Consider the following 26,159-nt stretch of genomic DNA (forward strand, 5'->3'; position numbering starts at 1 on the left):
CATTCTGTTGATTTTGCCTCGTGCTCCATTTACAGCAGATGGATTTGGGGATGGCACGTCAAAACTTTATTTTATTATATTTTATTTGAGGGGGGGGGGTGCACTGCATTTCTGGAATGCTTATGTTTATTTAAATGAAAGGGAGATTTGTGAGCTCTCATTGTTGTTTTGTGGTGTCCTATATACTTTTCTTTCAGTGCCACAGTATATGGTCAGTCTCAAAATCTGTCTTTTTATCCTGCATGTTTTTAATACGCATTTCATTGTGAATGCACTTATCACAAATCACAAGAGTCATGATATTAGAGCGTCAGAGATTAATAATCAGCTTCTTCAGGTGTTTCTCTGGTAAATTGAGTTTGAAAATTCAGAAATCTTTTCAAATGATAAAACTGATCCATATAATGGTCATTATACTCATGGTGACGTCTTTAAAGAGTTAATGTGTGGTATCACAAGATAACATTTCCTATAACAAATTATATATTTATATACTGTGTGTGTGAATGTTTCCCATGTTGTATCACATTATACATTCATTTAACATTTTAATGGATTATTCTCTTTAAATGTATAATCATGAATTGGCATTATAATGTGTATGTATGTATATATATGTATATATGTATATATATATATATATATATATATATATATATATATATATATATATATATATATATATATATATATATGTGTGTGTGTGTGTGTGTGTTATAATAATATACAATAATAATGATTATATATAAAATAATGATTATTAATGCATTTTAATGAATAATGAAGTGTGTGTGGGTGTGTGTGTGTGACTAAGATTTTTAGGTTTTTATAATGCATTATGTGTAGAGATTTCAAGTCAAGGCCAATAATAACTCATGGACAATATCCTTAAACAGATCTCTGAGAAACGTATTAAAATGTAGAGATTATTCCTTCTGAAGTTCCAGAGTGAGTGTGTTTTTATCCTGCTGGTTTGAAGCTCAGTCTGATTCACTCAAAGGTTCCTGCTCTCAATTCAATTTCAGAACAAGGTCCCGCTCGTGGCGAGTGAAAAATGGACTACAGAGAGACTCTAAATGGTGGCCATCAATAAACGTGCAGCGCTTTGCTTTGCATTCATCTTCCCCCTTAATTTGTTTTCTAGACATCAGTCCCTGGGCTGCTGACCTTTGAGAGAGACACTCCTGAAGCGTGTGCTTATGAAGTAAAGCCCGGAAACAATAGACTGAAGCAGCTGGAGAAATATCACAGCATTTAACCAGCAGAGCCCTCCATCTCACAGAGACACACGGAGTCATGTTACTATAGTAAAACAGCATCCGCTAAGAACAGGAGGCTCATTCTCATCTGGGCCTGAAAATATCAGATTATTATAATTTGTTCATTTCTTTAAAGAGGCTATTGCTGGACCAGTATTCAGAGTAGTGGTCAGCATATTTAGGCTATATGAGTTTTCAGTGGACACCGGATCCTAAATATGTGTTTACAGCAGCAAAATGTGCATGAACAAATTTACAGAAAAAAACATTTTAAGATAAAACTATTGAAAGCATGATTATTTCCAATTTGAAACAATAAAAGAGTGATGTGCTACACAAACTCTCGAAGGTTTAAATATCCCAGTGATCTGACATATTAATGACATTTTGCATTTTAAAGCAGAGTTAAAATAGACAACAACAACTAAAACCCTGAAAAATTATATACTTGAAATAAAACTTCTGAAATCTAATAAAATATTTTATTTTGGTTGTTAACAAGGCAACAGGTTTTTTTTTTACATTTTCATTTAGTTTAACTGGTTGAACTAAAATAACTAAAATGTAAATAAAAAAGTGTATAGACATAAAAAATAAACAATTAATGAAAATTTAAAATATTAATAAAAACCCATAATAGTATCTAATTTTCACTAATTAAATACAAATGCCCAAATGAAACCAGACACCAGAGAAAATCATATTGCAACAAAAGAAACTATTTATTTGGAATATGCATTACCAGTACAAATTAAGAGACCAAAAAACCTACACCTTGTTAGTTTTTCTTCACAAAAACAAGTTGGAATCAAAAAGACAATAGTTTGCTGTTCCATTTTATTCCTTTTATACATAAGCAGAGATCTTAAAAGTTAAAAGTCGACAAGAGAACGTCTCTGCGCTGGATATAAAAAAGAAGAAACATTCGAAAACACCGCAGGAGTTTAAAGAACAAAAGACATGCAACAAAGTAAACATTTGATGTTTTACAAACTGCTGTATATGCAAAAACTAAAAGCATCATTATATGAGGCTTTTCTGAATACGGTGCTGCTGAGCAGGCAGTGACACGAGCGGCGTGAGCGAGGTGCGAACCAAAGAAACACTATGACCCACACTATCTAGGGCTCCAAAACCTCAACATGGTCTTATTCTCAATGCAGTAACTGTGGCCCCGATGTTTTCAGGAGCAAGCCTTCTGTCAAAGACTTTCTCATTATAGACATGGTTGCGATTGTTATAAAAAGAGCAAAAGAAGAGTAAAGGTGCACATCTACATATAGAAGCTAGCGCGCATTCACATTATGCTTGCGAGAAAATAAAATAAATGGTCGCCCGTATATGAATTCAGAAATGAGAATCGGCTATTCACAACAGGAGGGCATCAAAAATATATCCAAACGATTTCTGCATTTGTGTGCCATCGTGAGCTTTTCCTTTCGTCTCGAGAAACAGGAGTGGATTTTTGGTTTCAGGTGTAAAGCGCCGGGACATTGGTGAGAAACGCATCCCAGCGCCCCAGATTTGACACAGTTTACAACATGAAGGATGTGATGTGAGCGGAAGAGCGGACATGCCTGTGGTTTTTGGTATCAAGGTCGCCGGAAAAGAAAGCGATTTCACATTTGAGATTTGTTCCCTTCTGATTGCCTTTTATTGCATTCTCATGTGCGCTGATGAAAATCCTTTAGCTGTGGTGATGATGATGATGGTATATAAAGGGATCTGTGTGTCTGTAACATGAACAAAACTTCATTATGTGTGATGCATGTGAATCTTATTTGATGCCGTTTTGCTAATAACCTTTAGAAATGAACTATTTGATATCTAAATCTAAACTGCATTGCCTTTATTTCTCATTGAAGCAGGGAATTATGATTTTTATGTACATAAACCAAATGTCTTGAGATTCAAAGTAAAAGATATTAGACAAGCAGAACTCTAGTTCAGCTCAGACGCAGTGCAAACTGCTCTTTCAAGCATAATAAGTCTATTATAATGTCAAATGAGTTCCTACAGTGATGTATAAAAGTACTTTGGCACTATGGTAAAACTGCAAAAATGTTTCAAACATAAGATGGTGTTTGTTGTGAGGATGAAGGCAGGGTTGACATACAGTATAGATGTGTGTGACTGGTCTAAAGGTCTGGATGTGTTTGCTGACGGATGTTTTGAGAGGTAGCATGAAGACGTTTGATGACGCGCTCTTGTGTACACACTGGAGAGAGGAGTGTGTGAGGCGGTGATGGAGACAGTCCGGTGTGTGTGAGGATCAGTTGGAGGTGTCGGAGTGAACGCTTCCAGGTCCTTCTGTGGGGGAGGTGACGGAGGACGGGGTGATGGGGTCCTGCCAGCCACCGTTCGCCTGACGGAGAAACAACACACACACACACACACACAACAGGAGTGAGCAATCAGACACACATTGGGTCATATAAAAAGCATCACAATATCAGAAAAAAAATGGCTTGTGAATCAGGCGTTTGTTGTCAAATTTAGAATCAAATTCAGATATTCCACACATTAAGTGGAATATAATTCCTGGACACCTTTAGATTTCTTGATTCAAATCATACAAGAATGATTTCTGAAGATCATGTGACACTGAAGACTGGAGGAATGATGCTGACAATACAGCGGAGCATCACAGAAATATATTACACTTTACGGTATATTCAAATAGAAAACAGTTATTTTAAACTGTAATAATATTTCATAATTAATACTATTTTAATTACATAAATGCAGCCTTGATGAGCAGAAGAAGCCTACTTCAAAAACATAAAAAACACCCCAAAATTCACAGAAATGAATTATATTAAGAATTATATTCAAATAGATGACAGCTAATTTATACTGTAATAACAGTGAATTATCATTACAATTTCAAATAACTCTTCTATTCAAATATATTCAATGTTAATATAAACTTAACTTATTCATCAATCTAATTGTTTTTAGTGTATTTTTGGTCAAATGAATGCAGATTTAGTAAACATACTGTAAGATACTTCCTAAAATCAAACATTATTAAATTGTTTCTTTGTTAGTGTTTACAAAGTCAAAGTCAAAAAAAAAAAAGTAACTGAAATTTTATCAGTAATTGACAGCGCAAGTTTCTGTTAGTCTGAAATGATTACATCCTCAGAAAACAGGAATCGTGTGTACGAGCTCCGTGTGTGATGCTTGTCATTTATACTGACACACACACACACACACACACACACACTGAGAGGCACTGAGTGAAAAGAATCGAGACCGGAATCAGTGAAGGACACTGAGAGAATAAAAACACAGAGATGCATCACTAATCTCACAGACAGAAAGAGCTGCAAACACTGCTCTGTTCCTCGATCAAACCAAATAAAAGAACAGAGGAGATGTCTTAAATGCTGCTGATGAATGCATGCTGAAAACCCCTCAAAAGACACAGTATCAAATGTGTGCCACTAATGCTTTCTGTTTCTCAAATTAATGTACAACCCCCAAAGTATCTCACCACTGCAATCACAATTAAAAATGCATGAATGTCATTGCATTAGAAAATAAAATATCAAAGCAAGTGTCATTAATTTTAAGGAAAGACACTGTACAAGCAAAGTGAACTGTGCCACTTTGTGGCTGTGAAACAACAGTTAAAAACATTCATGGGGAGAACTTCTCTAATGCAGGGACTTTCAGACATTAATAACTCATTAATGTCTCTTAAGAGACCAAATACTTTCGGAGCAGATCTATATGCATTATAACACAAAATCTTGCAGCTTTAAAGTATTAAATTATTGGATATTTACTCGTCATTTTATACTGATGCAATACTTTGCTACAAAACTATGATTAATATTGAGGGATCACACACCTTCTGACCAATTAATTTACACAGATAAGGATTAATGTGGATAAAATACTATTAAATAATTTAATAGAGACTCACTCACACAATCAATATCTAAGTTAAAATATTTTTCTTTGCTTTAAGATTTAATTCATTTCAATGACACTTCATGTCACAATATTATATATTATATCAAATAATATACACTACCATTCAGAAAAAAAAAATATTTTATTTCGTCAATCAATCAATCAATCAATCCAGTAAAAACACGTTTTCTATGTAAATATATTAAATATGTAATATATTTCTGTGATCAGATAGAAATCATTCTAATATGATGATTTACTGCTCAAGAAACATTTCTGATTAATATCAATTTTAAAAAGTTGGAGCCTAATAATTTTCTGGAAACTGTTTTATATATATATATATATATATATTTTTTTTTTTTACATTAAAATGTCTTTACTGTCACTTTGATGAATTAAATAAATTCTTGCTGAAAAAAAGAATTCATTACTTTTTTTTTTTTAAATGACTGACGTAAATATTTTGAACAGTAGAGTTTATACAATAACACAGATAATAAATATTTTATATTAATCTTTATTGCAGGCTATATTTGTTAACTTGACCATGGGACACGTGTAGGCCTATATTATGCAGTGTAGATGCTTTGTATTGTATGAAATGCGTTATTAAAATATTTGTTGTGAAATGAGCGGCATTCTGTGCGTCTGCCATTCTCACAATTCTCCAGAAAATGCAGGATGGGATTTGCATAGATCCATGCTTTTCCCACGAACGCATTTGATCTAATTAACATACGGCCGGTGAAGCACGGAAGAACGGAAGCGCTGACCGGCCTCCTCTCCCCCTCCATCCCTCTCTCTCTCTGTCCATCTCTCTCTCCCCTCCCTCTCTCTCGTTTTCTCCTCGGCTCCCTGTCAAGGGCATTAGCTCGGCAGGAACCTGATCTGAGCAATGTGCTCGGATTGCTGTCCCAAGTCCACACTCGGCTCCCCGTGTGTCTGTCGTATTGATTTTCCTCTTTACCACACGGCTTGTCGCTGTGAATTTTCTCGGTGCGCCAAGTTGCCAGCAGCACCCCTCCCTCCCCAAACACACAGGATGTCCTCCTGAGAGTGTTTCACCATAGGCGCAGGGCTTTATTTTTAGCGCGACTCTCCGGATTGTGTTTTTCTGCGCCGCCCTTGGGGGGATAATCAGAGTCAGGTGACTTTGGGGCACGGCGAGGGGCCATACATTTGCAGCCGGTGTCACCTGTTCCCTTCAGCGGGGCGCGTGGCTGCAGGTGCCGGCCGATCTGATTGGATGTGATGGGTTCAGACAGACGAGGGCCGCTCTCGTGTCCACGTCTCGCTGGGCAGCACGCCGCCCGTGGCGCTCGCGACACACAGGCAATCAACTAAGTGACCAGGATTCCCAGACAAGTCGCACTAAGTGGCATTCTGAGCCCTATGGCTTTGAAATAATTGGTAGAGGACAAAACCAGAGGAAGGGGGAAAAAAAGAAGTGTTTTTTTTTTTCTCGCCTTACATTGATGCCCTGCGGACTGTACATCTGGTTTGCTGCGAGGCCGTCACTGTATCCTCCTGTCTGGCTGATAACATGGCGAAGGGTATCCACCTGAAACAACACAAAAAACAACACGGCAAGGTCAGAGCACGCGAGACGCGAACAAAGCAAAGTCAGACGAAATGACAAAGAAGAAAGCAAGGTCAAAGAAAACAAACAACAATAAAAGATGACACAAAGACAGACGTACAAACACATGATGACACGCGAACAATAAAACATTACAAAGCCTTGTCTCTATGTCTCTGCACTGAAGCCTAGTGAGCTGCCTACCTAGACAGCATTTTCCATTTGCTGCCTTGTAAGATACAATTTTGGGCAAATCTACAGTAGCATTGTGGATTTCAGAATTTATTAGAACAAAAATCATCCAAAAACGCAGACAAAACAAGAGAAATGTTGACTACTACTGTTCAAAGGTGTGCGGCCAGTAAGACATGGTCACCAACCTTTGTTCACCAAGGTTACATTTCTTTGATCAAAAATACAGTACAAATTGTGAAATATTATAAAAAAATTTAAATAAGTGTTTTCTATGTGAAAATATTATAAAATGTGATTTATTTCTGTGATGTGCCGATGAATTTATCATCATCATTCCTCCAGTCTTCAGTGTCACATGATCTTCAGAAATCATCCTAATATGATGATTTGCTGCTCAAGAAACATTTCTGATTATTATCCATGTTGAAAACACTTGTGCTGCCCAATATTTTTGTGGAAACTGTGATATACATATATATATTTTTTTCAATATTCTTTGATGACCAAAGTTCAGAAGAACATTTATTTGAAACAGAAATCTTTTGTAACTTTTGTGGCACTTTTGATCAATTTAATGCAACCATGATGAATATTTTTTTTTCTTTTTTTGTTTAATAAATAAAAATCTTACTGATGTCAAATTTTTGAATGGCATTGTAAATGTCATGCAATTAATAATAGAAAGGTTCAGATATAATTTAAAATGACCAAATTGTTAATATTTTACACAATGTATGTTGATGCTTTAATTCATTAGTAACTGTACAGAAGTAATTATTTGAGTTGCTGTCTATTAGCAGATATAGATTTTTTTTGATTGCCGATGCCGAAATCTTAGAGAGCAGGGTGGCCAATATAAAGTCAATATTTTAATATAAAGATACAAAGCTCATGCATAACAAATGCTGAAATTAAACTTATATTTATTTGACGTATTTATACATTCATATGATAAAATTTGCACTTGACAAAAAAAATGTATCTGTATAATAAACAATTTATTTCATTTTGTAAACTTCTTGACTAATGATGATGCGCTGTCAAAATAAAAGTCATTTTTGGCTTATGGCCAATAACAAAAGCAATTCCAATATCGGCCGATATATCAGTTGACCACTACTGTCTATCAGCCGATATCCGATATAAAGCAGATATAATTAATAAATGATTTGACAATGGATTAAAAAATAAATGTGTAAAAGAAACATGCTTATACTTTAGATGACAGCATTTTTCACAAATAAATCAATATTTAATAAAAATCTAATTAAAAGAAAGTAAACACTGTAACCAACAGAGCACTCTAAAAATGCACACTTTATAAGATCTCACAGCTGGATTTGACTAAGTTTGCAAGGTTTGTGAAATTAAATGTTCATTAGTCATTCAAAGATTTGTTTAAATGATATAAATGCATATTTGCTTAATGCTGACGGCAAATGAGAAAGTATTATAATGTTTGCCTTTCTTATACTGATAGGTCTAATATAAAAGCAATCATTATAATACTTTCTGTATACATTAATTCCTTTGTTTAACCGTTCTATATGATTATTAGACAGACTTCTATCCTTGTTAGATGACGACAAAGAAGAGAGAGAGTGTGGAAAAGGACAAATATCGGCCGATATATCGGCCTTGGCCATATATCGGTCGACCACAACTGTCTATGTAGAGCGTTTCAAATCAGGTTCAATTTCAGTCAGCTTCCTATGTAGGCAGTAGACAGACAGGCAGTTCACAAGCTTTAGAAACAGAAATGTAGAATACCTTAAAGAAGAAAATCTTTTAAACATATTTATTTTCCTACATCATGATTTTACTTAAAACACACACACATACTGGAAATGTTTAGCATGTTGCTACACCCCATGACATGAGCTGTAGTGTGTGTGCTGGTGCGCTAAGGGTTGTTTAGTGAATTAGAGACACTATACCTGTGACTGCACATTGGCTCCCACCTGAGAGCCCTGGTACGAGTCCCCATTCAGAGACTGAACACTCATAAACAAATCGCCAGAGTTTGACATGTTAAAAGAGCCAGCAGAACCTGAGAGGTGCACAGACACGAAAGAGAGACAGAACAAGCCAGAGAAATCAGTCTGAAGAATTCAAGAGAGCAGAAATACAGAGTTATAGTTAGATAAGCTCTTCAGAGCATAAGATCCGGCAGCCCGTAAAGAAGACAAAGATCAAGAATTGCAAAGCAGGAGAGAGAAAGCTAATGCCAGATAAAAACTCAGATATGTGCATATTTGGCTTGAGCTTAGAATAATAACATTTATTTTTTCAGTCAAATGGCAATACGATTTCAAGACAACAGACTCAGAGAGAGCCGAAGCCATTTTAATCTAAAAAAAACATGTTTGTGAGGAAGACGTGTAAAATCTTTGATTAATCTTGAGTCAACATTCACATTTGCATAAGAATCAATAACTTTTACACTAAAGTTAGACTACCATTCAAAAGTTTGGGGTCAGTACAATTTTTTAAAGACGCTGAAGACTTTTATAATGTTATACAAAGATTTCTATTTCAAATAATTGCAGTTCTTTTGAACCTTCTATTCATCAAAGAATTGTAAAAACTTAAATGTATGATGGTGGAAGCAGAAATATTATGCAGCACAACTTCATTGATATTTGATATTCCAGCATTGATAATAATCAGAAATGTTTCTTGAGCAGTAAATCAGCATATTTTCATGATTTCTGAAGATCATGTGACACAGAAGACTGGAGGAATGATGCTGAAAATACAGCTGTGCATCACAGAAATAAACTACATTTTACAATAAATTCAATAAAAATAAAAAGTAGTTTTAAATATTAGAAACAGTAACAATATTTCACAATATAACATAATTTAAATCAAATAAATGCAACCTTGCTGAACTTTTTTTTTCCAGAACATAAATATCTTACCGACCCCAAACTCTTGAACTGTAGTGTATGTTTAATATTTTGACAGTGTGATGTATTGTCTTGTTTTCATTTGTCTATGGTCATATGTTCTCACAGCTTTAACAGAGCACAAAGCAGTGTGTTTTAACGAGACGATTCCTCCGAGTGGAGACAGGAGCAGGACATGCTGTGACCCACAGAGCCCTCGTCCTGTTTCAGGTGAAAACATTTCAATAGTTTTCAGCTCCACATACAGAAAAGTCTTCTTGTCTAACACATTGTGACATCAGCTCTCCAGCTGTACGCTGTATGAAGTCCCGCCCCTCATCAGGCATCATGGGAATGAGTGTAGACTGAGTTTATACGGTCTCACCTGCTGAGTTTGGAGTGGATGGGGAGTTGGCCTGGCTGCCATGTGCCGACACACTCGCTGCGTTCACAGCCGTTCTGGCCGCGTATATGTTGGCTTCTTCCTGGAATTTTCCGATGTTCTTCTTATATCGGATCCGTTTGTTTCCGAACCAGTTGGAAACCTGCCCACAAAAACATTGTCAAGACATGTGTTTTCCAAAACCGTGTCCTCTTGAACCCCATGCATGCAAACCATGAAGGACAATGGAAAAAAATAAACAGGTTCTTAGATGCAACATGACACACTAGTCACACATTATTACATCATGCAATAATCATTTGTAGTACGCAAATATGTACAGTATATCATTTAAAAGTTTGGGGTCGGTAAGATTTTTGCTCACCAAGGCTGCATTTAAAAAAAAAAATACAGTAAAAATTGTGAAATATTATTACAATTTAAAATAACTGTTTTCTATGTGAATATCTGTTAGAATCTAATTTATTTCTGTCACGTGCAGCTGAATTTTCAGCATCATTACTCCAGTCTTCAGTGTCACATGATCTTCAGAAATCATTCTAATATGATGATTTAATGATCAAGAATAATTTCTGATTATTATTAATCTTGAAAACAGTTGAGCTGCTTCATATTTTTGTGGGAACATTAATGTTTTTTCAGGATTCTCTGATGAATGGCAAGTTCAAAAGAACAACATTTATTTAAAATAAAATCTTTTGTAACATTAGAAATGCCTTTACTGTCACTTTGGAGCAATTTAATGTTTTCCTTGGAGAATAAAAGTATTTATTTTCTTTTAAAAACATCATACTGATCCCAAACTTTGAACAGTAGTGTATATTGTACACACAATGCATTGAATATCATAGTTCAATGCATTCACAATTTTAAATCCTTTAAACTTTTCTTCTTCTTAAATTCATTATTTAATCTAAGTGTTACAAGTTCAGATATTTTTTTTGACAAAAAATTAAAACAAAGCATCACAACATAGTGAGATCATGTAAAATTTCCATGTGAAAATTTTAAGTAGAAAGACTGAAATAGTATTTTCCGTGCGTCAACAAATATTTTTTTATAAAAAATAATAATTAAATTCTGCATGAACACCTCCACAATGGCCGGCAGAAACAGCACTGTAAAAAAACAAACAAAAAAAAACATAATTTTAATTAAAACTAAGATTACGAAAGCACGAAAAATGCTATTTCAGTCTTTTACTTGCCATTTCTTTATAGTGATTTGTGAATTTTAAATTCTTACAAATTTTTACAATTTTTGAGCGATACTTTTTTGCAGTGCAAAACAATGAAATGCACAAGCAATTACACACTTGATGTGCAATCTTTGCTAAAAGAGTTTGAACTACTGCTAAAAAAGTAAAAAAATATTTCATGTCAAGATACTACAAATCGTAGACTAAAACGTGCACAAGAGCCTATATTTTTGATTTTTAGTTTTATTGTGATATCATATTCTGATCACAGCACATATGACCAAAATGCAACAGCGGCTGGTAGACTTCACGACAATGAAGGATGCTATTGACAATATTTGTGATGGCCACAAGGACAGAGGTCTAACTATAATGGACACAAACATACACACACACACACTAACATTAAAATAAATGATCACTTACACGCTGGCAGCTATGATCACAGTATACACACACTGACAGCAATCACTCAACACACACAAACGCCCATTACGGCTAATACAGCAGCGGATGAGGCTTTGCGCTAATGATAAACACCATTAACATGAAAAGCTAATCAATCCTGCGGCTAAGCTTCCTGTTCCCGCGAGAGGCTAAAGGTGTTTCTATATTACAAAGAGCGCGGCAGTCATCACTCATCCCACGAGTCTGACTCTAAACCAGGCCTAAATGCATCATACAATCATTTCAGCTAAATTTATTAAATAGTTTAGAAAGCATTATGCATTTAGCGCAGCAGATGAAAAATGCTAAGAGGCATGCGGTGCCATGCTGCAAATGATTTTGTTTTCAAGTTGCACGAGGCTGAACTCTCGTGTGTTTTACTGATATAGTTTACATGCAAAGCAGGTAGAAACAAACATTGGATGTGTCTCAATATCTGGCGAGCTGCCTACCTGGACAGCATTTTTACTCTCTCTGGTATTTTTTTTTTAAATTGCATGGTATATAAATATGCTCAACATGCCATACTGAATATTAAAGAACCATTACTATCACTGAACTGTGAGAGAGCAGTAGAAGGATTTGTGGGTACTATATTAATGAAGTGAACGGATGGTCTTCAGAGTCGTACCTGCGAGACGGTGATCGAACACTTCTTGGCCAGCTCTTCTTTGGCCTCCTCGCTGGGATACGGGTTACTGAGATGAGAGTAGAAATATTCGTTCAGGATCTCTGTGGCCTGTTTGTTGAAGTTTCGTCTTTTCCTCCTGTTCAGACAGAGAGAGCAACACAAAACTAAACAAATCAGAATTGGACTTCTTGGCAGAATTTGTGCTGTTTTGATTGTTGCATATACTTCATGCTTTTTGGTAAATATAGAAAGAGTAAATTTAAAAGTTGGATAAATCATAAAGCCTAGCATGAAAAGTAAATCAATCTATAAGTATAAAGTAAACAAAGTAAAAGCAAATGAAAGGTAAAAGCTACTATTCAACCCTGTTACCACGAATACTGTCAGAAAAATTATCAAACAAATATTTGTTCTTTATTTATTTATTTTTTTTGGAAATAAACAATAATTTGATCAATAATGATTGTTAAATTGTATATCAACTGAGAGATAGCTTGATTTAAACTGAATATGCAACCCTGTTACCTATGTATTTCAATTTATTTAATTTAATTTTATATTATTTTTCTGTTTTTAATTAATTTTCATTTACTTATACTTATACTGGGAAATATACTGATTTAAACTGAATATCTACGTATTTATTTCAATTGATTATATTTCATTCCATTTTATAAATTTTATTTCAAATTCATTTTTTATTCATTTACGTTTACTTTAATTTTACTTTATACTGAGTGATAGATTGAATTAAACTGAATATGCAACACTGTTACCTGTTTATTTAAATACGTTTTATTTCAATTCATGTGATATCATTTCATTTCAAAATCATTCTATTTTATTATTTGAATTTTATTGCATTATAGTATTATAATTATAGTCTTTATTTAAAAGTTTTCTGGAAAAACAACAACAACATATTAATCCCAATCTAAATTGGTAACATGAAATACATGTAAATTAAAGCAGCACAAGTAATATTTAGTTTGGTTTAATAGATTAAGGCCATATTTTGCAGCCCATTTCATGTAAGTGTGCAAAGACAAATCCAGCAGGCAGATGCTTCAATGCATGAAAGGAAGAATAAAGCAGACCCCACACATCCTCAAAGAGAAGAGCTTTAAAACCAGCGTAAATTGAGCTATGGGTGCCAATGAATTCAACCTCCTCTCAGCATCACTCATCTATGGGTTAAGAGCTCATCTCAGGGCTGTTACATATGCAGCACTGAAGGGCCGGAACAGAGGGTGAGCCGATTTCCTCCCCAAAACCCCTCTTCACTAAATGCAAATGAGCCCAGCATGGTCTCAGCCAGAGAGAGGATTAATCAGAGGAACTGAGCATGCTCGAGGAAACATGAAGCTCATTTAAATGTTATGCCTCCGACTCCAGGCTTCCAGCGTGATTTATCCACACAGAAATGTATGCAAATCCCAGGCACGTTTCAAAGAGAACAAGCGATTACATTGAGAAAGGGATGGACTCAACATAGCAAAGCGTGTGTGGGTATGGATGCAGCACTAAAGGGAAACAGGAAATCAAACGTGTGCAAATAAAGCGCAGGAGCGTTTGCTGACATGGATGTGATAGTTACAGGCTTAGCGCTGAACATAGAAAAGAATCAGAGCACGGAGTTTGATTACGAGTGGATTTGTGCTCAAATGCATGAAACAAATGCAGCATGCACGGACCTGGCATCGAGGAAGCGGGAGCGCAGGATCATGACGGCCTCGCAGGTGCTCTGCTTGAGCTGCATCTGGATGGAGCTGAACTTGCGGTGGATGATGTTGACCATGCGCTCGATCTCTTTGGGTGAGATGGGCCGTGTGCGAGACTGCTCTCTCAGCAGGTTCATCACATGGGTCGTGAACTCGTTACACGCCTGAGAGAGGGAAACACAGACACATGCATGTTACCATAACAAGATACGGATTACAGAAACAGGTTCAGGGGCTCATATCATGGAAAACAGGGTTTAGTCAGGACTTTTAGCTACTTATTCAGTTACCATAAAGGTTATGACATCACAACTGTGAGCTCATTAACATGTGACCACCCACCTTTGCATATCAACAATTCAGTAGAGTTTTAAGTAACTTTTTGTCACTAGCCAATCATCAGTGTTAACAGATGGTTAACAGATGGTTAACGGAGCTCATTTACATACAGAAACAACAACAGCCTGTTTAATTCTAGTGGTCAAAGCAGAACAAAGTTTTAAAAACAGAATGCTAGACTTACGTAAGTATAATTTATAAAATAAAATAGTTCAAACTTTCTATGCCTGGTTACAAAAGTACTAAACAGTTATCCACATTTTCTACTATGATTCAAAAATCTTAGATAAAAAAATAAATAATAATAATTCATAACTTTATTCAGCAAGGATGCATTAAATTGGTCAAAAGCGACAGTAAAGACATTTATAATGTGAGGAAAGATTTCTATTTTAAATAAATGCTGCTCTTTTGAACTTTCTAGCAGCAAATCAGCATATTTTCATGATTTCTGAAGATCATGTGACAGACGACTGGAGGAATGATGCTGAAAATACAGCTGTGCATCACAGAAATAAATTACAGTTTAATATACATGTCAATTGTAAACAGGTATTTTATAATGTAATAATATTACACAACTTTACAGGGTTTTTTTCTGTATTTCTGATCAAATAAATGCAGCCGTGGAGAGCATTAGACATTAAAGAGAAAATAAAAACAGAAAATCACACCCATCCAAAAGTAGTGTACACCAAATGTTTCCATGCTATTTGAAATGATACACTGGAGCTTCATTGTGAACACCACCAACAATCATAATAATAAATATCACCTCTGATAAATATAATAAAAACAGCAAAAATAATTTATCGCTATTCCAGATCCACATATGAAATCTGAATGAAGAGTATGTTGCTGAACGTATGACAGTGTGCATGCTGTCTATGTATTTTAATGCAGTGATATCTATAAAAACTCATCCATCTCCCGAGCCCTCATTCCTCCATAGACTTTATTAATCACACATAAAAATGAAGGTGACAGAGTCGTTACACTTACAATATTGTGACTTAATTCTGAAATGGCCTCATTGGCGTAAGATTCTCATTACTCACAGAGCGACACAAACAGATGAGTGAGAGAGCAGAGAGTGTCATGGGAAGACCACAACAACAGTTACAGAGCGGATGATGAAGGGCGTTTTCGTCTGTGTGTGTGTGTGCGGTCCTCTATGACAGCTATGAATGTCCTTTTGTGAACAAACAAACAGAGGACACCTGGCCCTGTCCCAGAATGCATTTCAGTACATCACCTCTCCTCTGTCCGTACGCTTTATCATCAGCGATGGATCTACTGTCTGACCGCACTGAGAGCCAGTACAGAAGGCACTGATGCTCTCACTTAAACATGAATGATGCTCATCAGGACGTGATGGCTTTAACCAGTCCAGTCCTACGGCAGCCTGATCTCAGCACCAGTCATGTACACACAAAACACATTCACACACTCTTAAAATATATAGTATTCCCTTCTGTATTTTAATCATTAAAAAACAAAAAAAATTAAAAAAAGATTCCAAACCAAAAGTTTTAATTTAAGCCCTTGCATTACTGTATTTACAGAATCACTTTTTTTAGAATTTAAAACGGGCTGCAACTCATATTCCAAAGCGACTAGTATTATAATGCAATTAATTTAGTAATGAACTTCCTTCAAGAATTTCTAATCATTAAAAAAAATCTAAATAAATAAAAAAAGGTTTAATTTCAAGCCACTGAGTACCATATTTCCCAAAATATCTCACGTTTTTTTATTCGCCTGGAATGATGCAACATATATTCCAAAGCAACTTATTTAATGCAATTAACATCAAAAACGCAAAACATGCACGTTTGTATTCATGCTGAATGAGGTTAGTACGTGAGCACAATTGTTTTTGTATAACACATTTAAAGGAGTAGCTAACTTCCAGAATAAAAATCCCTGATAATTTACTCGCCCCCATCTCATCCAAGATGTTCATCTTGTTGTCTTTCTTCAGTCGCAGAGAAATGAAGGTTTTTGATGAAAGCGTTCCAGGATTGTTCTCCATATAATGGACTTCAATGAAGACCGGCGGGTCGAAGGTCAAATTACAGTTTCAGTGCAGCTTTAAAGAGCTCTACACGATCCCAGCCGAGGAATAAGGCTCTTATCTAGAGAAACCATCGCTCATTTTCTTAACATAAAGCATACATAAAGACAGTAAGACATGAAGATCTTGGAAGACATGGGGATGAGTAAATGATCAGGAATTTTGATTCTGGAAATGAACTAATCCTCAAATCTGGCTCGCGAGATCCACTTTCCTGCAGAGTTTAGCTCCAACCCTAATCAAACAAACCTACCTGTGATTTCCTAACAATCCTGAAGACATTGATCAGCAAACTCAGGTGTGTTTGGTTATGCTTAGGGCTAAACTCTGCAGGAATTAAAGGTTTGGTTGTGAAGTGAGAGCAACTAAAACACATTTATAGAGTTAAAACCTGTTAACTGTCACCCGGCCCCTCGGTGGGACACCTACGTTTACTTCACTATATTACAATTAAATCCTAATCTAATCGTGACAAACTATATATCGTTGGAAAGGTCTGAGACTCCTTAATTGATATTTGACCAATCTTTTTTGTTAAAAATGATGTAGGAAAAGTAATAGATTAATTTATGGCAAGAGTGCACCCCAAAAACCCTACATTATAACAGGAGTTTTGACCTTTGTCAAAAAAAAAAGACTTCTTTGTTGCCTTTTCTCTACCACACTTTAGAAATCATCAGAAATTATATATGACTTGAAAACATAAAATCTCAAAATTCATCCTTTAAAACCCATTTTAAATTCAAACTTTCATTACCATGAAAATGGTACATCAATATCATGTTACAAAATGTTTTATATGTTTTAATGTGAATTATAAAAATGTAGATTTGGATCATGCACTTTCAAGTTCAAAAATGTGAGTGAGAGTTAACAGGTTAATAACGTCTGTTAACGTGTCATTTCATTTACTGGTATTTAACATTATTTTTGAATGTAATAATAAAATGTGACTTCTACACCAATGCAACTTTTTTTTTTTTTTTTTGACCTGGTGCAACATATCTTCCTGAAAATACAGGATTTTGAAGCGAAAAATTCAGGACATCCTTAGATTTTATTACTAGGTCTGAAACACAAGAACAATTTAACAAAAAAAAATGTAAAAAAAATACCAGAAGCTTCTGTTTTCATGAACATTTCTGTTAATAGTTGAAGTTCAGCTGGAGCACCGTACTAAACTACTCTGACAGTGTATTCTGCACTTCTACTCCACAGCAACCCGGCCAGAGAAATGATGTTCAGCTGAGCTTGTTTTCTCCCAGAGTTCTGTGCTTGCGGTCTGACAGAAAGACTCTGACGCTGTGAAATGATACAACAGGACAACAAATAGCCGAAGCGGCTTTCTTCTGCACTGTCCTCTCTAGCTGCACGCAACCACACACACACACACACACACACACACACACAGCGTGAGCAGTGCCGTCTGATTCACCAACCCATCACTTCTGATGAATAAATCAACTAAAAGGCTCAGAAATCTGTCTAAAACTCACGAGCGACTGGTTTGAATCGGTCTAACGAATCACTCATTGAATCAGCCCAAGTTAATTTTTTTATTTTTATTTGGTCATACTTGATTTTAAGGTCCAATATTCACTGTTAACTAACTATTAACTACAACTTTAGCCTCAATAATCTCTTTATTACTGCTTATTAATTATTTAGTCAGGTAGTTGTTAATTTTGGGTATATAATGTGCAATTTAATTCAGCTGTAAATTTATTTATTTATTATTTATTTATTTATTTATTTATTTATTTATTTATTTATTTATTTATTTATTTATTTATTTATTTATTTATTTTCCAGTTAATAATTTTAGTTTTTCAAATCTTGCCTTGGCAACACTGTTAACTAACTATTAACTACAACTTTAGCCTCAATAATCTCCTTATTACTGCTTATTAATTATTTAGTCAGGTAGTTGTTAATTTTGGGTAGGATTATGGTTGTGCAGAATATGTGCTTTAGAAGTACTAATAAACAGCCAATATGCCAGTAACATGGATACTGATAAGCAACTAGTTATTAGTGAGAATTGGTCCCTGAACTAAAGTGTTACCAAGAATTCTATAAACGACTAAGTTCTGTGGATCAGTGTTTGTTTAGTATTATTATAGTTTTTCTTTAATACTTTTAATGTTTTATTTCCAGTGTTCATTTTTATTTTAGTTAAAAATTATAATTTTGTTATTGGTATTATTATTATTATTTTTTAATATAATGTGCAATTTAATTCAGCTTTATTTATTTATTTATTTATTTATTTTCCAGTTAATAATTTTAGTTTTTCAAATCTTGCCTTGGCAACTAACTTCAATACATTAAAATTTCTCTTCTAATGTTTATATTTTATTTTAGCATTTTTCAGTTAACAAAAACAGTCTAATAATATTAATTTATTTTATAATTTATAACAAAGATTAATAACCCTGCAGTGGGTGTTACCAAAAAGAACATTTTTCTTTAGTAAAGCGTGTGTATCCTTAAAACTAATACAAGAATCAGAGGAATCAGAATCTTTGTATTTCTTTCTCAATTCTCAACCCTGTTAACCTGCATCACATTTTGAACATTCTCTGCTACTTCCTGGTTTTCCATGAGCGTGGGAACGCTGGGCTGTCAGCAGTGCCACCGGACAGACCTCTGTGAGGCGTCTCAAACAGTAAAACAGGAGGGTGTTTGTGTGTGTGTGTGTGTGTTTGTGTGTGTGTGAAATCACATCTGAGCTGCTGAAGCACCCAGAGCATCTCAAACACACTCTTCACATCATCATCTGATCTGACAGACTCTGGGATGGAAAGGCTGCCTGCTGAGCCACACACACACACACACACACACACACACACACACACACACACACTACATTAAAGTATAACAAGAGCAGTCAAACAGATGTTGCACTAATCTAATTGATGAGATAAATTGAAGTGTATACGTTGCTGGTGTTACGTCACACGATTCTTCAGTGAATGTTTATCCAAATAAAATAAAAATGACTTTATCAGTCAAAAAATCTCTCTGGTTTTGAGTATATCAAAGTTTTATGATGTTTAATATATCAGTGAAATCCTCACAAATTCAGAGTTATAGCATAGCTATACAAGCAAAAAAAAAAAAACAGTGTTTATGTTGTAAAATGTATCAATTTATGAATCCGATTTTATCCGACTGTAAATAGCAGGGTTGTTATAGTGAATATATTTATTTATGAAACTAAAATAAAAACCATTCAAAAATATCGCTTACTTGAAAGAAAATAAATGCTAATTGAAATGTAAATAAAATAAAATAAAATACAATTTTCTCGTTTTAATTTTGTTTAACTTGACGTACTAAAGTAACAAAAATTAATCAAAATCAAGGATACTAAAATAACAGTTTAAAGCAGAAGATAATAGAGTCATTACTCAGTTCAATTCAGTTCAGTATTATCACTATAAGTTCAATATTATTGTAAATAATTATATTTATATAACTATCTTTTATAATATATATATATATATATATATATACACACATAATATTAGAATATATGATATAAAATAAAATTCAAATTGAGTTATTCAAGCACAGTTTTCACTAATATTATTGTTAGTAAGCAGCATCCCCTGTAAAAGTGCTAGAAGCTTTCAGAATCTGTCTGTCAGTATGTTTTTTTGCATTTCTGCTAATACAAACTTACGAACTGACCTGTTCGTACTTCTCCAGCTCGGTGTGGTAGATCTGGCGGATCTGGGTGAGTTTGGCTCTGTAATCTGAGTGTTCGGCTGAGTTATCGGCTCCGACTCCAGCCGATGCCGCCGCCGCCGCCGCAGCTGCCGCAGACCCGCCCCCTTTCTCTGGCCCGGACACGCCCTCCGCCAGCAGCATGTTGTCCAATCGCATCAGCTGGGCATCGGGAGACTCCTCCTCCTGAGCGCCACGGATACTCAACACTGTAATGAAACAAGCACGGAAAGGTTATTCAAACAGGTTCATATCCCAGGATGCACCTTGTGATGGCAGAGTCTGACACGACGGGTCCAGTCTCATCGATCCACAGAGGATCCGCTCTTTCTGATGAATTGTCTGAAACAAAAAAAAAACGGCCAAGGGTGCAGTTGACTTTGCCAAGTTTTATGATGATACAATAAAGCTCTGTGGCTGTAAATCTCAGCATCCCTGCGCTCTCCTGCTCTGACACTAGAGGGCCTGAGTGCTTAGATTTCACACACACACACACACACACACACACACACACACACACACACACACACACACACACACACACACACACACAGGAATAAAATAGAAAGAAATGTATATAAATATAAAATATATGTATTATTTATATTATTATTATGCATAATTATTTTAATTTTGTAATGCAATAAAAAATATATATATATACAGTTCAAATTTAAAATACAATCCGACATCTTGTTTTCTCTGTAAATATAAATTCAGAGACTGAATTGTGGAATATAAAAGGCTTTTTTCAGCTTATTCAGCTCTGAGCAGCACACGATCCTGCTGCCAGGTTTGATCTCCCTTCCATTTTAATTATCAGTGACATTCTCGTCTTTCATCTAACGTCACATCCAGTTAGAAAGGCAGAGGTAGATGTAGTCATTTCCTCACAAGTTCTGACACATGGGCAAAAAAAGCCACTCGGAGACGTTAAGGCTGTGGTGGGATGGTCATCTTCGGCGCGAACGCTGATTGTCTTCACTTCATTAATCCAGAGACAAAGCTGTGCAGCGGGGCATTAACCCCAGACCGCTGCGGCGCGGTTTCAGACGGTGAGAAAGAGGCCGGCTGGATGGCCATTGGGAGGATTTGGGAGGGGGACGTGACTCTGACCTCCTCCTTAAGTCAAAATATGAAGGCTGTTGGGCGAGCTGGAAAGGTCAAGAGTTCACGGCTGGGACCCTGCAGGAGCCCGAATGCGAGATTCTGTGTTTCTGAGTTTCACGGGCAACAGAACCATCCTGCTTCATTACCAAACATAATTCATCCAACATGAAATGTATGGCTTCAGATGGGGAATATCTCACAGGCCACGCAGATAACACGGATTAGCATCATGTATCAAAATAAATAGAAACTAATTAAATCAATAATAATAATAGATAAATAATAGAATTACTCTTCTCAAAAATAAACAATTATATATATATATATATATATATATATATATATATATAAAATACCTTCTGTTTTATAATATAATACCTTTTATTTTATATAAAAATAAAATAAAATAAACAAATAAAATAAATCAGATAGCATAGAAAAATAACAGCTGTACTGAACAAGGTGTGATTTAAAGAGTGATTCATAAATAAAAAATAAAATAAAATGTTAAATAAAAAAATAATAATAAATAACCCTAACCGTAACATACATTAACACATATATGACCCCTTTAAAAACTATTGCCAAGGTAATATATGTTTTCACGCAAGTATGTGGGATTTGTTTCATCTGTTTTGATTTCATCGGTTTCTTGTATACAAACAACACCTGATGCGCGCACATCCAGGAGGCAGAAAACTGCTATCTGTTATGCCGAGTTCAGTAAGACAACATTGTAATTAACATGGATTTCGCATTGTTTGTAATTTCTTGTTGACTCAATAATAAATTGCAATTTCAGAGTTGGATCTGTTTGTTTGTGTTTCATATTAATATAACATTATGTAAAATGTCCAACTGTTTACGAATCAAAATCTGGACATACTGTGAACATCTGACACAAAGCACTGGCTCGGTTAGTACAATTGACCACGCAACAACTCCTTGGCATTTTGACTAGCAACAACACCACCACTATGCTACTAGCCTAAACCCTTTACTCCGGTACGAAGAGCGCGGGTCTTTTGCCTCCTGGTTGCGTGTGCAAGCAGTGATGACATCGCCGAGAAGTACATGTATTCCGCACTCATTCTAACTTAGTATTTTGACAATCACGTCTTTTCGAACGGAGAGATATATGAATTATCAGACCCTTATCAAATCAATATTCCATCTAGCTAGTAGTAATATATGTTAAAAAAAACACGATCGCCTACGTTTATACTATGACATCGAACAAGATCGTGAACTGCATTTGAAGCTACTTTATCCAGCTAGATAATATTTAGATAATATTTACCCGTGTCTTGTTTCTTCTCTTGTCCAAAAACCTTCTCGGGTCATTTATTTCACCCGTACATTTGCGCTTCACAGAACGTGCAGGCAAAGCATAATCATGATCCATAACTAAGTTATTGATTGAGGTATAAATACGAATATAAACAATATAAATATAAAATATAATAGTCTCGATCAAGGCTAGCTACTACTTTTTCTTCTTCGTCTCTTCTTTGCTTCTGTTCACCTTTGTATTTAGCGTTCCGCCGGGTTCCGCAGGAGGTTAAATAAACTAGAGGGGTCAAAGTTTATATGACGCCATAGACGGGCAACAAAACGGAAATAAAGAAACGTGCCGTTTCTTCTAATTAAACTATAATTTTCTCCAGATTTGAAAGTTCGTGGAAACTGTCGGGATAATACACAACTAAAAAAAATATATAACATAGATATAGTGATTTCTGCTATTTTTAAAGCAGAAAAATTACATATTGTGCCTTTAAATCTGAACTTTCTAAAGTACTGAGACACTCTGACTTCTATCACAATATCCAAAAACCAGAGAATAAGGACTGAAACGCACCCATCACACAAGTTTAGCACGTTTTACAGCACTTAAAACCAGGACTGTGAGCACAAGAGAGTCTTGACAGAAACTCAAGGCCAACAGAATTCCTCCCAACGTTATAAAACGTCTAGACTGTCAAGTGAAAATGGAACATAAAAATTCCCAGCTCGCGAAACGACGAGGCTCCTCTCTGCCAAGAGCTGGTTTCACATTCGCGGGTGTTTATTTGACTTGGCTGGATGAATCTCCACCATCAGTCTGTAAAAACCAAAAGCTGATGGACACCGAGCGAACCCCCCGAGCCAAACGCAATACGATACCCTCATTTGAAAGAATACAAATGGCACGGGATCAAAAGTTAGCAGAAAGAATACATAATATCTGAACATACAAGCGTGAAATCTTTTATGGAGAGTCGGAGTGGATTCATGAGCTCGTATTGAGCAATGCTTCAGGCACTATAACACCAAAAGTCAGGTTTACAAGTGCACTGTAAGAGAACGGACTGTGGTGATCTCGCATCCTGAACCTGTTTATAGTGTCACACATGCTCGCCACAAACCGCTGCTGACGCGGTTCACCCGGAAAACACACGGCTGTGACACCGTCAGGATCCCGTCATTCCTCAGTGACAGCTGACTGTTACACAGAGCAAAGGAGCAAAGGACGAGAGCACAGCTACTCTTCATACAGCGGATACACTAGAGGATGAACATGTCAAATGAGTAAAACAAGCACATGTAAAGCATAATGGCTCTCATCATAAAATCAAAACCAAAATAAAATATAAAAACACATTTAGTAAAATAGTCAAATAAAACAAAACAAAAATACATTTCAATTCCTAAATTAATTTAAACCTTAGAGACATTTTCTTGAAATAAAAGGTGCTTTTTTTGTTTTCATTGTCATTTTTTAGATTTAAGTTCATTTTATTAGAAACCTAGAATATGACATTTTCTTAAAATTTTTTTTAAAAAATGTAAAAAAATAAATAAATGTGTCAGACTTTAGGCTTCTATTAAATTAAAACAAAATAAAATAAAAAAATATTTTTTTTAGATGTTCTGAATCAATGTGTCAGACTTTAGGTTTCTATAAAAAAAAAATAATAATAATACAATAATTAGCTAATGAAGCAGATCTTACAGAAAAACCCCAGCTCTCCTAACAAGCCGTGTGATTTGAAGAGTCATTCATATCCGTAGCATAAATGGTGTGGGACAGGTTACGTGCTGAAGTTTAATATTTGCTGTTTAGGTCCAAATATACAGTTCTGAACGAGTTCAATTTTCTATAGATTTCCTAATTATTCCCTTTTTTTTCTTTTCTGCCAAATGATTAAACCTGAAATAACATTCCTTTATGCATTTATTCTCAATTTACACTTGGCTAAAGAGTCAAAGCTGCACAAATAAACCACACGAATAAACTAAACGAGAGCACATAATTAAAATCACTGAATGGATTCTCTTAAATAAATACGATTAAGCAGAATGAGGTAAAGGGTCCTGCATGCTCAGAAGAGGCTTGGCTCGGGGTCATAATTACACGACTCACTGAAGGCCACTTTACTCTGTAATGGCAGGCTAATTGATTCCTGCTAATATTTTCCAGCGTTGGAGCTGCGTGATTCCTCCAGCAGGGCAGAGCGAGCAGATAGCTGAACGCCTGGGAGAAAACACATCCCTATCCTTGTTAACATCATTTTCTCTTTAACAATTCCTCAAACAAGACAGGAATCATATCCTTATTCATTTTCACCACATTCACAACCAACCAGCTCTGAGATCAATCACAAGATTATAACACTTCATTTGAAAAATTAAGAAAAGGTTTTTGAAAATCAGATAAAAAGCTATAAGACTGAATACTTTCTTTACCATGTAACAAACAAATGTCTCTAGGCCTGAAATAAAATAAAATCCATTTTTACAAATTTTGAAGGAAATGTGTCAGATTCTAGGATTCTAATAAAATAAATTAAATGTAATATATATATATATATATATATATATATATATATATATATAGAGAGAGAGAGAGAGAGAGAGAGAGAGAGAGAGAGAGAGTTGGTTATTTTTTTGTTTTTAATTTAAGAAAATGTGTCAGACTCTAGACTTCTAATAAAAAAATTACACACGCACACGCACACACACACACACGCACGCACGCACACACACACACACACACACACACACACACAAATAAATACATTAAGATAAATACATAAATAAATAAAATAACTCAGCACTTTGGAGAAAAGACATCCTTATCCTGGTTTTTGCTTTCTCTTTAGCAAGCCTTTTTTTATATACAAGCCTGGAATCACATTATAACACTTAAATTGAAGCAAAAATAATAATAATAATAATAATAAAGTGTTATAAAATCAGATAAAGTATAAGACTGAAAATTTCCTTTATGAGGGAACGAGCAACTAAAATCCAATTCAGAAGCCGCTCACAACATGTTGTTAAATAAAATTCCTTCATTAAGATATGAGATCAAGTGATTTGTTTTCCACTCGTAAGTGCAAGCATCTCCGTCTAGACATTACTGAAGATTTACTCAGCCTGCGCTTGTTTTGTCAGCTGTTGCAAGCTACATCCCACATGCACAACAGGAATAATATTTGCAAATAGCAAAATCAGGCTTGCTCTGCCAGATCAGCATTCAGAAGGTCAAGATTGGCTGCTTTTACTTGAGCCACTAAGCCCAAACCTCAGCCGCTCGATTCAACAGATTGTTAGAAGAGCAACAAAACAAACGGGAGTTCATGACATTTGCTCAACCCCACAGCG

General features: G+C 35.3%; 1 protein-coding gene across 2 annotated transcripts in view; it reads right to left on the minus strand.

Moving 5' to 3' along the window:
• Positions 1–1,957: 1,957 nt before the first annotated feature.
• LOC132152200 (pre-B-cell leukemia transcription factor 1-like) overlaps positions 1,958–26,159 on the minus strand; it is a 73,422-nt gene continuing 49,220 nt past the window's right edge. The window contains exons 3-9 of one of the 2 annotated variants that reach the window (XM_059560988.1): positions 20,364–20,608; positions 14,225–14,415; positions 12,531–12,666; positions 10,237–10,396; positions 8,898–9,010; positions 6,658–6,747; positions 1,958–3,624 (exon numbers count right to left, since the gene is read on the minus strand). In XM_059560988.1, the coding sequence (XP_059416971.1) occupies positions 3,532–3,624; positions 6,658–6,747; positions 8,898–9,010; positions 10,237–10,396; positions 12,531–12,666; positions 14,225–14,415; positions 20,364–20,608 (1,028 nt within the window). In that variant the 3' untranslated portion in view covers positions 1,958–3,531. The remainder of the gene's footprint in view (positions 3,625–6,657; positions 6,748–8,897; positions 9,011–10,236; positions 10,397–12,530; positions 12,667–14,224; positions 14,416–20,363; positions 20,609–26,159) is intronic. The other variant, XM_059560989.1, reaches the window with a different exon arrangement.

This window comes from Carassius carassius, chromosome 10, assembly GCF_963082965.1.
Source record: "Carassius carassius chromosome 10, fCarCar2.1, whole genome shotgun sequence".
NCBI classification, from domain to species: domain Eukaryota; kingdom Metazoa; phylum Chordata; class Actinopteri; order Cypriniformes; family Cyprinidae; genus Carassius; species Carassius carassius.